Below are 12,324 nucleotides of genomic sequence, written 5' to 3'. Positions count from 1 at the left end.
AAAAAACACTAATAAACAAATTACCATATTATGCAGCAAACACAGGATAAACAAATAACAAGGCTGAGGTTCAAGTACAACACAACAATCCTATCTTCACACCTGAATGAACTGAAAGAGCCTATCACCACAGAAGCTAAAGCCTTGTACAACACAGCAGAGAAGCATAATATCATCGACGTCGTCCTAGCTGGAAAAGCTGCAGAAAAGTTTCCAACAAAAAAATCCGGCAAGAGAGTGAAATTCGCGGTGAACTTAATAAGTTCCACGAAGCAGAAAGCTCGTCTCAAGAAGGACCAACTCCTTAGATTTAGTGCATTGTTTTAGAATATTAGAAACTGATTGAACAGAATTATTAGATGGCTGAATTATGTTGAGACTAAAAATGATTTACTGGATTGTTTTTGTATAGATATGGTTATTTTGGTTTTACCATCTCAAAATGCAATGGTAAATATTTGGCTTTTTTACTTTTGTTATTGTTTCATTTTAGTTTTATGATTTTTCAATGGTTTTATTACACAGTAAAGCAGGATATCACTAAAAAACACACATATCACTAAAACATGTGATGTATACCACTAAATTACACTGATAACTCCACTAAATTATATTACCTATATCACTAAAAACCAACTCATTTTTACTACAAAACTTGACAAATTCAGTTTATATATTCAATATAAAAACACTAAAAGCCATTAACTGACAATGTATCAGTACTAATATGCTTTATAAAGACAATTTATAAACACTCAAAATGTACTCAGAAAACATAAAATCAAAATGTACTTAACACTTTATAAAGACAACTGCACAAGGTCTTTTAAAATTGAAAATTAAAATCATATTCACAAGATATTCGAAACTACAGCTCCTCCATCCTTCTTTTTCTTCGGACAAGTTCTCGAATCATGAGTGGTTGCCGAACATTCCTTACATCTTCGAACTCTTTTATTTGCTTTTGTCATTGCTTTCTCTCTATCACTCACAAGACGCTTGAAATAATTTTCCTTGTTCCTGGAAACAGTTGGTGCAAGAATGGTAACCTCTCCAACCGGCTGTTCACCTACCATAGCTGCCATATGATCCTTTTTAGTAAAATCAACAGAATCTCCATCATACTTTTCAAAATCACTACTTATCTGCTTAATGATTTTGTGAACATAGTCAAGCTTATCCATTTCAACTCCAGCTTTGCTAAGAATCTGACGAAAATCAAACCATAAGTTTGTCAACTTCAACGACACTTGCTCCATTTTAAAATAATCCGAACACACAACATTAGATTCCAATGAAGTGCCACTTTCTGCAACTTTCATCCAACGATTAAGCACGAGACTCCTTGGAAATTTTGTGACACCAATCTGCTTTAAGCCACAGAAAGCATGCCTACAAACAATTCCACACATAACAAATTGTTTGCATGAACATACGGCATGTGATTTGCTAACACTAACCTGCAAAATGAATCATAAATCACCATTCAGATCATCATTTTGAACCATTACCAATTTGAGATATGCTTCAAAAATAAAATTACATAAAAACCAAAGTTCGGCAGGTGGTCCAGTACATTTACTTCCAATCCAAATCACTACTACTGACTACTTGCAATACAAAACAACTACTAATGCCACTACAATTTATCAGAATGCAAAGTATTTTAATAATACATCACTAAAATTATATTATGCATATTTTCAAATATTTTATATTTACTTTCTGTTCCATAATAACAATTACCACTGTAAAAAAATATAAATCAAAATTAGAATAAATAAAATACTACTATAAAGGGAAAAACACATACCTTAAAAAGTTTATCTTTAACTTTGACATCTTTTATTTCAAAATGAGTTACCCCATCAACTTCTTCACTCATTCTCTTGATTTGCATATCCAAGCAAGATGCCAAAATTTCTTCTTGAACTTTGTAAAAAATTGAACGTGTAAATAGCTCAGCTGCATCATCTTCAATGAACCATCTTGATAAAATGTTTGGTTTGCTTGAGTTAGACTCATGGTCTAAACGTTCTGTTTCATTCCGCTGCCTATGCATTGCACTCTCAAAACGTATCCAAAACTCACATAAAGTATCACCTTGCTTGTGAAACTGTGAAAAGAAAAAAAATTCACTTTCGGACCTTGAAGTTGTCCTCATCAAGCCAAACATAGGACTGTCCCTGAAATAGGCAGGAATCCACGACTTTCTTATGTCATACATATCTGATAACCATTTGTTATCTTCCAACTTAAACTCTCCTATAACCGCTTTCCATCCACTTTCAAACTCATCAATTTCCAAATTCGATGACCATATGTAAGTTTTTATTTTCTCCATAAAGTCTGTTTCCTTACACAAACGATTGCCAAGCTGTAATATTATGGAAAATTACATAAATATATGACAATAAATTTCAGATGCTAGGAACCAAATTTCAAAAAAACAACTAAAAAACTACCTTAATAGGGAATTTCTGCATTATATGCCACATACATAGGCGATGCTTGCTAGCAACCAAATCATTATCACCACAAAATGAAGCCTGCACAGATACCTTCATTGCAGGGCACTGATCAGTTATAAAGACCACTGGATTGCGTCCCATGGCCTTGACAAAATGTTTAAAAGCCAAATTATAATGAGCAACATCTTCTTTTGATAACAAACAAGCAGCAAATGTGACACATCTATCATGTTTGTCAACACCAGTGAAAGGTGCAAAAATCATATTATACCTGAACATAGATAAAACAGATTAAAAACCACATTAACTAACATATACCACTAAAATACACTGCAGACATCACTAAAATATATTTAGGGTATCACTAAAATATACTGAGATTATCACTAAGGTACTGCAAATATAACTCCAGTATACCATTGTCTACTGCACCTTGAGCCTTGTTAAAAAGATTAATTAAAAAAATTACAAATATACGTACTTTACTTCATAGTTCCAGACAAGGTATTGTAGTATAATATAAACCATTATCGACATTCTAACAACATTACATAAAAAGAAAACTAAAAATTCTATTACTAAAAGACAACAATTTGAAATGTAAAATAACTTACTTGTTAGTATCAAAAGTGGCATCAAATGACACAGCATCGCCGTATATTTCAAAGTTCCTCCTACTAGTTGGATCAGCCCAGAAAAGCATAGTCAAATGCCCGTCACCATCAAGTTCATAAGCAATATAAAATGATTTTGATGTCTCCTGTAATACTTTAAACTTGTCAATCAGCATCTGTCCATCCCTTTCACCGACAAATTCTTTTAAATCCCTATTAAAATTCCTGAAATCACGTAATGTTGCCCCAACATTACTATATCCACCTGTCATCTCTTTGACCAAGCTAAATGTCTTGCTGCAGCCGATATTTACCTTCGCAGCATCAAAAACAAAATTTCGCAAACTAACTGTCATCTCTCTACTAGACCTCAGAAACTGTCTACCACTTTCACTAGCAAGCGGATGGTTGTGAAGTTCAACAAAATTGAAAATATAATATCTGTTCTGGCTCCTAATTTTCATGACAACTTTTGCTTTACATCCACACCTCCATGACACAGTACGTCTTTGCCTAATTCCTTCAGAATGACTTCCATCAACAAAACCTTCCTTACTACACACAAAATGTTTCAAAATTATGGTACCATCAGCATCTCTCTTCTCTGTTGTTTTTTGTACATCAAAACCCCCTAGCCTCCCATACTCTCTGTAAAAGTTGTACGCCTTATCTAAGCTATCAAATAACTGATTTTGAAACGGTACTTGACTTCCATCAACAGTACTAGGCATAAAATACTTCATACCACCAGGAGAGACAATGCAATTCGTCACTGATTTTTCGCTTTCTGTTGAACAAACAGGAATACTAACACAAACATTAGACGAATCACCACAACTTGAACCTGAAATACAACAGACAAACTCAAAAATTATATACATAATACTATAATACTCTAACAGCATCATACTATAACTGCCTACTGCATCACATTGAAAATAATAAACAAACACTACTAATAATACTGCAGCACCTGCACACTAACTCAGTGATCAAAAACTTGCAATCATACATTAAAAATCAACAATACAGCAACTACATATCTAAAATCTATCCAAAACACATACACTAAAAAACACACAATTCCAATACAACTAAATTATATTAGCTATATGACTAAAAATCATATCTAAACACAATTACTATAACTAACAATCATCAATCCAGCAACTACATATCTAAACTCTAACTAAAACACAAGCACTAAAATACACACAATTCCAATACAACTAAATTATATTAGACATATCACTAAATAACATATGTAAACACAATTACAATAAAGCATAAACTCAATTATAATCTAAATCGCAAATTGATTCATAACTACTAATTACAGAACCAAATCAACATTATACAACTATAACAACAAGCAAAATCATAAGAATAACTTAAATCATATGATCAAAATTATACAAGAATATGAGCATGCCTAAACTACAAAAGCAATATGAGCATGAAAACATTGTAATCTGATATAATCATCAAATTATATCAAAAACAAAAACAATGAACAACAAACTTTACCTTGATTATCACTAATCTTCGTTAAGTCTGATATAATCATCTTCAGCAATTCGAATCTACTTCAACCACACTTTCTCGAGCTCGAGTTAGAGACACAGAGCAACAAAGACAGAGAGCTCCAGAATAACAGAGACAGAGAGCTTCAATCAAACGTCAAAAACAGATAAAGGCGAAGCTCGAGTTAGAGAGTCGAAGCTCGAGTTAGAGACATAGAGCAATAGAGACAGAGAGATGTCGAAGCTCGAGTACAGACAAGACAGTAATTGAAGACAATGGCGTCGCTGAACTACAGTTTAGAGAGAGAAAGCTGCTAGGAGCTGAAATCATGGAGCGAAGAGAGAGAAACGGAAATCAGTTATGATATTTAATTAAACAAAATCTTTGTTTTTTATATTTTACATATTTTATTAAGAATGGCTATGATTGAAAGTAAATTATATTAGATAGATGGTCAAGATTAGTTCTAAGTTTTTATTTTAAAATTGGTTTCTATTTGATCCTTGGCCTATATATATATATATATATATATATATATATATATATATATATATATATATATATATATATATATATATATATATATATATATATATATACAGAGTGAACTTAGTTAATTACAAAAAAGTGCAGAGATACATGTGATTAGTACTAGAGGGAACTTAATTACAGAGTCCCGCCTAATTACAAAAGCTTGGCTCCAATAATTTGCCACAAACCAAAAGTATAGTCCTAAAAAGACATACACACCCCTTTATACAACTTTATACAAAAAACTAATCAAAATAGACATAGTTAAAAATGGCAGCTTCCACATTTCCATTCTCAGGAGCAGATCCCAGAAGTGCTTTACTTGAAACTTTAAATCAAGCCCCTGCAAAAGAAAAAAGATTATCAAATTTAGAAAGGAATCAAATTATGCATACGTTATCAATAAATTACAACAATGAGAAGCTGAAAAAGGGAATGATCAAGAAGATTGCAAGTGATTATGGAGTTAGCAGAGTAACGATTTCTATACTATGGCAGAAGGTTCTACAAGCAACAAAAAAAAGGCGAAGTTCTTGATGTGCAGACAAATTATAGAGGTGGCAGTCAAGGAGTTATTTTGGATTTAAAAAAGGTAAGGTCCATTCCTCTACATTTAAGAACAAATGTTCGCACACTTGATTGTCAACTTGGTGCATCTAAATCCAAAATCCACAGGCTAATCCGAAAGAAAAAAATAAAATCAAATTTAAATGCCTTAAAACCATTTTTAACATCTTCAAATATGACAGTTAGGGTGAACTTTGTCTTAAAGCATATGGAATCCTCTACACTTCATACAAACCCAACCTATATAGACATGTTTTCTATTGTTCATATAGACGAAAAATGATTTTATATGACTAGAACATCACAGAAGTATTACCTTCTGCCGGATGAAGAAGAGCCACATAGAAAGTGCAAGTCGAAGAGATTTATAACAAAAATAATGATTAATTAAGATAATAATCAATGATTAAGACAGTGGGGTATGGGTTTGAAAGATAAGAGGAGGATTAAAATAATAGTATAAAGTTATTATTTTTGGTAATATAAAGAAATGGATGCGACGTCTCAAAATAGTAACTGTAAAGAATCTATCGGGACGGAGGGAGTGCCATGTAATGTTCTTGAGAGAGACGAAATAGCATTGGGTTATCAAACATTAAGTTCACCTTGTTCGTCATACTTCACGAGATGATATTTTTACTCTTAGAAACCTGAGCTCACGTTGCTTATTTTACAAATATCATCTATTTGAATGCTGTTAATAAAAGCTAATTGTTGAGATTTCATCATAGAGATAAGAAGAAATCAAATTGAATTATGAGAGGACAACCAAGGATCATGTCACGACAAGAAATCACAACAAAAGCAGCCATGAAATGAGTTCTTAATTTTAGAATTTGAAACGCTATACGAAATATATAGTGTTAGGCTGCTTTAAAACTATAACGCTATACGATGTAATGTTCTGTGTTTTAAAACTAAACGCTACTTCATCTATTTTACAGAATGATATTTGGAATCATTTTTCTCAAATTTGTGACTTTGTTCATTAGTTAGATGGGTAAAGATGAAAAAAACAAAGATGGAGAATAATAATGTCTTGTTGGTTGCTTTCTAGTAGATTTTCTTGTTTGCTTTTAATTGATTTCCTGGTATGCTTTTAATATATTGTCCGGTTGAGTGATATTAGTACTGTCCTCGTAAGGGCACTCATTTTCCACCTATGCAATCACCTGCGACTTATTGTTAATTAAATATAATTTTCAAACAAATAATTTCAAAATTATATTTGTACTTGCATATATGATTGCTGACAATTGCATATATAGTTGCAAATGCAACCTCCATAGTTTTGCAAATGAATTTCAGAAAATAGTATTTTTGCAATTTTTATTTAGAAAATTGTATTTTTGCATATTTTAAAAAAAATTAAAGTACCTCCATGAAAAAAAATAATTAGACTTGGATATTTGCGAAAAAACCCCTAAAATATATCAATTTAATATAATGATAGAAAATGTGTAATTTTCTTTCATGTCAGATTAGGTCCGACAAATATTATACACGCAGATTGACTAAAGTTATAAATAATAATGATAGAAATTAATATTTCTTGATAATATTTATATTTTTATTTATAGCATCTTTTAGATACTACTCCCCTCTGTTAGGATATAATGGTCGTTTGACTTTTTCACACGTACTTTTAAGATTTTGAGCATATATTTATAAATATTATTTTTTAAATTTTTTTGTGAATTTAAAATATTAGTACTTTTATTCACAAAAAAAAAATTTAAAATTAATTTTTTTTTTTGAAACAATAATATTTTTAACGGTCAAACTCTTAAAAAGTACGTCAAGCCACGTTTCTATCCAAGTGTTAACTTGAAATTTGTATGGTGAGATGCTCTCCGCAGTATGCCTGGCAATTTGACACGTAACACGCTAACACGAAACGAAACGACACGAAAAAAATGGATACGGGTTTTGATTTTCGATATACGAAACACGAAAGTACACGAACACGAAATTACACGATAGATTTCGTGTCGGATATGGGTTTTCATTTGGGGTACACGAAAGTACACGAAATATTTGTAGATTATATTTATTATATATATGTAATGATATATTAAATATATAATTGAGTATAAAGTATATATTTATATGTATGTGTCGATATATATTGTAGATACATTAACAAATTTATAAAGAATTGTACAAGTATAATATATATCATTCACATTTAATAAATTTATAAAGGAAAATATATATTAAATCCATTTTTTGATTAAAAAATATATTAATATTTTTATATATAATATACACGAAAAGTACACGAAATATACACGAAACAATTCGAAACGGATACGGGTTTCAAATTAGGTACACGAAATTAATAACGGGCGGATACGGGTTTCACCTTCGAGTACACGAAACACGAAAATACACGAAACGAAACGATTGCCACCTTTACTCAGCAGTATCGGGTTTCTGATATTTATGTACTTGAGAAAAGGATAGATGCCGGCTCCTTTTCTAGATAAATTCGACGCGGGTTCATAGAAATTAAATTGAATCCAAATTATTGATACCGTCAAAGAAGTTCCGTTGATATGTTGTGGGTTATACACCGACCGAACTGGGAAGAAAAAATAACTTACTGCACAAACTACCACCATCTTACGTATTTGCAAACGTGTGGGTTGACTTAAATTCCCATGCAGTAAAAAATTGCGAATGAAAATGGTGCGCTTTGCTGTAAACACAGTGTGAATATGTGATATTGGAAGAGGAGTGGACCACTTATTATAATGAATAAAATAATAATGATTCAGATTACAAAATCATCAAGAACCGTCAACTTTATTGCTCAGGAAGTTGCAAACAAATTTCTTCTTTTTTCCCTTTACAGTCTTTCATTCATACAGCAAATTCAACTCCTTCATATCTCTCTCTGCCTTCTATGCTAAATTCAGCAAAGTTTTCAGTCAGAGAGATTTTCTAGAGAGACAGAGAGAGATTGCTGAGATGGGTAATTGTTTGATGAGCTTAAAATCTCATAGTGCTGCTGAAAAGTCTGTTTCCAACATGTATTCGAATCAGAGTACCAACCCAGATACTAGACCTTCCACATACACTACAACTTCTGGTTAGTCTCTGTGCGTATTTCAGTTTAGAACATCTGTTTGCCTTAATTGTCTGTATTATTACATGTTTTTGTTTGCCTTAGCTTCATTTTTGTCTTTCTTTCTTGTGTTTAGTAAAGAATTCTATGCTATAATGTGTGCACAAGCACAACATGTTTTGCAAAACAATATTTTGCGTTTTCAGAACATGTATGGACTCCGAGGTCTCTGATTCATGTGGTCGATAGAAGTCAACTGTCTGGTTAATTTGGATTTTTTTTTTGCTAAAATTAGTTTTTTTTTCCATTGACTTCAGCTAATGCAAATTAATTGGTATTACCTTTAGGGACATTGAGTAACACAAATGGTGAAGGCTCCTCTGTCACCAGCAGCAGTGCAGGCCAGCAAAGCCAGAGCCAGTTTTCCGCGGCAGCAAGTTGTGGGACTGGGACTTCTTCTATGGGAGAGATTTTGGCTACTCCAAACCTCAAGGTTTATAGCTTTGCGGATTTGAAGAGTGCCACTAAAAGTTTTAAATCAGATACGGTGTTAGGCGTGGGAGGTTTTGGGACTGTTTACAAGGGTTGGGTGGATGGGGACACTCTTGAGCCCTGTAAGGTTGGCACAGGGATAATGGTTGCTGTCAAGAAATTGAACCATGAAAGCGTGCAGGGATTTCAAGAATGGCAGGTAACATTTGATAACTAATTAGAGTTAACTGTATGCTTGACATGAGAAATTTCTGAAATAATGTCTTCCTAGCCTTAGATGATGACATATTTTGCTTATAACCGTTTGGTTTCTTCTTCACTGAAATGCAGTCAGAAGTAAAGTTTTTAGGAACTCTTTGTCATCCCAACTTGGTCAAGCTATTGGGATACTGTGGGGAGGATCAAGAGCTCGTACTCGTATATGAGTTTATGCAGAGGGGGAGTTTGGAAAACCATCTTTTTAGGAGTAAGAACTTGAAGTGAAATTAATAACAAGCAAGAATAAAAAAATTCATTGAGTCTTTGATGATAAAGTGTTCTAATGATGGATTCTGTTGTTCAGGGAGTTCTGCTACTGAAATACTGTCATGGGACAAACGGCTAAAAATAGCCATTGGAGCTGCACGGGGACTTGAATTCTTGCATAGTTCAGAAAAGAAAATCATTTACAGAGACTTTAAGGCCTCCAACATACTGCTTGATATGGTGAGATTCTAAACAATCCGTTTCTCAGCATTTGACATAACAAATTGGATCATGAGAAACCGATATTAGAGAAACAGCGAGGGAAAAAGAAAATAGCTACTAAATAAGGATTATTACAGTTGCTATAATTTATTCTCTAAATCTTTGCTAATAACCATGTTAATTCATCAATTCATAACAGTAAGAGCTGCAATCTTTATATGGAGATTCATAAAATCTTCTCACCTTATTTGTTGTGCTCTGACAAAATTGCACTTGATATCTGGAGATTTAGTCCCCCTTAAGTTTTGTTTTAACAATTTTAATCCTGGAGCATGATCAAGAAACGAAATTGTTCCCCTTGCATACGTTTAGTGCATTCTCCTAAAAAAAAAACCAATCCTCGGTTGAACTAGACAAGTGCATATCTACAGTATCTAAATTATCTGTTAATTCACAGGAGGTGCAGAAGTAAATCTTGAACAGAACTTGTGTCATCAGACATAATCTATAATGGAACTATAAAAGACACCTTTAGTATATGATTAAGCTTGTTTCTAACAACAGATGGTAGTAGGCACTATAAAAGTTTGACAAATTTTTATTTTCATTCTTGTGATAATTTCTAAAGACAAGAATTGTGTACTTTAAGAAATCAGTTTCTAAGATGTTCTCATTGCGCCCATCTTGTGTGGTTTCAAGCTTTGCTTTACAGTTTACAAATATAGTTTTATGAACTTGTGAGCAATTTTGAAAGAATTTCAGTTTATTTTATGAAGGACTATAATCCAAAGATATCGGACTTTGGCTTGGCAAAATTGGGTCCCTCGGGTGGAGATTCACATGTCACAACTCGAATCATGGGAACATATGGTTATGCTGCTCCTGAATATGTAGCAACAGGTGAGTACTATAGTAGTCTCTCTGTATTAACTGTTGGCAGAATGCTGAAGCTCTAACCAAACGAAAAGATGGGGAGAACGTGTGCATTCTTTTGATACAATCATTAGTTCACTAATTCATTATACAATGATCAACAGGTCATTTATATGTGAAAAGCGATGTGTATGGATTTGGAGTTGTGCTTCTTGAGATGTTGACAGGCTTACGAGTAGTTGACATGAAACGTCCGAGCAGCCAGCATAATTTAATAGACTGGGCGAAGCCCCGTCTCTTGCATAAAAGGAAGCTGAAAACCATGATGGATGCACGTATACAAGGACAATATTCAACAAAAGCAGCAGTACAAGCTGCTCAGCTGACACTACAATGCTTGGAAATTGAACCCAGAAATCGACCCTCCATGAAAGAAGTTGTGGAGGTTTTGGAACAGGTAGATTCAATGACAGTAAGGCAATAAGAGCACAAAAGCAGCTCTACTCATTCTTCTACAGATCAGAATCGTTATCATCATCGTCGGCCTGTTATCATCTGCCCATATCGACGAAGTGATAAGAGCAGTTAAATTCTTTTTAATTGAGAGAACATATAGTTGGGTTAAAGCATACCTCTTCTAGTTATTTGTTGTAATGTTACATTAGTTAGTTTTATCATTCTTTGGTCCCCAGTTTGTAATTGCAACTATCAAGCTGTCATTTTTATACCACTATTGTCAATACTATTTCTTGACTTGCATAGCAGCAGTCTGATGAGAATGAAGTTGATGACTTCGCATTAACAAGGACATTAGTTTTCAACATACCAAGTTACTTGAAAATTTGTCATGACACTTCGGAGAATTTCCAGTAGACCATTGCAAAGAAGATGACACATTAAACCGCCTTCACTTATCGCTGCAGAAGCGGTATTTATAGGTGTAGAGAGTATAGCGTTAGCGTTAGATTATCCAAAACCCTACCATCTATGGCGGTATTTATAGGTATTTATAGGTGTAGAGAGTATAGCGTTAGATTATCCAAAACCCTACCATCTGTGGCGGTATTTATAGGTGTAGAGAGTATAGCGGTATTTATAGGTGTAGAGAGAGGAGAGACTTGTGTGCTACTCTTTCACATAATTAAATAATCTGAAACAAAATCAGATTAAAACTTTCAAACTACTATATTCCATAAATAATCTGAAACAAAATCAGATTGTGAAATTTGCTTTTAATATACCTGAAACTAAAAAAGGTAGTTCTAATTTTTGATAATTTTCATCCAAAAATTTCAGAAAATTAGAAAAATAGAACGGAGCGATGTGAGAGTCGCCACCTACACACCCCTCGCTTCTCTTTTATATAAGTATATTGATGATTGATGATTGATGATTGATATTGATATATTGATGATTGATGTCGTTGTGTAAATAATTTTGATAAACTCAGCACCCCATTTTTTTAAAAAGGGGTCAATTCATTATTTTACCAGGA

At 33.0% G+C, this 12,324-nt stretch overlaps 2 protein-coding genes across 2 annotated transcripts; one reads left to right on the top strand and one right to left on the bottom strand.

Annotated features, from left to right (window-relative positions):
• Positions 1 to 851: 851 nt before the first annotated feature.
• Positions 852 to 4,652, bottom strand: LOC108212301 (protein FAR1-RELATED SEQUENCE 5-like). Its single transcript, XM_064089816.1, has 5 exons — positions 4,613 to 4,652; positions 3,086 to 3,929; positions 2,466 to 2,742; positions 1,814 to 2,377; positions 852 to 1,460 (listed from the first exon to the last, which is right to left on the bottom strand). Exons 1-5 carry the CDS (start codon positions 4,650 to 4,652, stop codon positions 852 to 854), a joined length of 2,334 nt encoding a protein of 777 aa, XP_063945886.1.
• Positions 4,653 to 8,501: 3,849 nt separating this feature from the next.
• LOC108211331 (probable serine/threonine-protein kinase CST) lies at positions 8,502 to 11,590 on the top strand. The gene is made up of 6 exons (XM_017382897.2): positions 8,502 to 8,801; positions 9,125 to 9,468; positions 9,600 to 9,735; positions 9,832 to 9,974; positions 10,733 to 10,856; positions 10,994 to 11,590. Exons 1-6 carry the CDS (start codon positions 8,681 to 8,683, stop codon positions 11,311 to 11,313), a joined length of 1,188 nt encoding a protein of 395 aa, XP_017238386.1. The 5' UTR covers positions 8,502 to 8,680; the 3' UTR covers positions 11,314 to 11,590.
• The last annotated feature ends 734 nt before the right edge of the window (positions 11,591 to 12,324 follow it).

This window comes from Daucus carota, chromosome 3 (genome assembly GCF_001625215.2).
Source record: "Daucus carota subsp. sativus chromosome 3, DH1 v3.0, whole genome shotgun sequence".
Taxonomy (NCBI): domain Eukaryota; kingdom Viridiplantae; phylum Streptophyta; class Magnoliopsida; order Apiales; family Apiaceae; genus Daucus; species Daucus carota.
Note: the sequence above shows the minus strand (reverse complement) of the source record. Positions and strands in the feature narration are given on the sequence as shown.

Bases quoted from the DNA above. Each gene is read 5' to 3' on its own strand.
- LOC108212301 (XM_064089816.1), bottom strand. From the start codon at position 4,652: ATGATTATATCAGACTTAACGAAGATTAGTGATAATCAAG. The intron at 3,930-4,612 runs GTAAAGTTTGTT...GTTGTATTTCAG, and splicing joins GAAGATTAGTGATAATCAAG to GTTCAAGTTGTGGTGATTCG. The intron at 2,378-2,465 runs GTAGTTTTTTAG...ATAATATTACAG, and splicing joins TGCAGAAATTCCCTATTAAG to CTTGGCAATCGTTTGTGTAA.
- LOC108211331 (XM_017382897.2), top strand. From the start codon at position 8,681: ATGGGTAATTGTTTGATGAGCTTAAAATCTCATAGTGCTGCTGAAAAG. The intron at 8,802-9,124 runs GTTAGTCTCTGT...TATTACCTTTAG, and splicing joins CACATACACTACAACTTCTG to GGACATTGAGTAACACAAAT. The intron at 9,736-9,831 runs GTAAGAACTTGA...TCTGTTGTTCAG, and splicing joins GGAAAACCATCTTTTTAGGA to GGAGTTCTGCTACTGAAATA.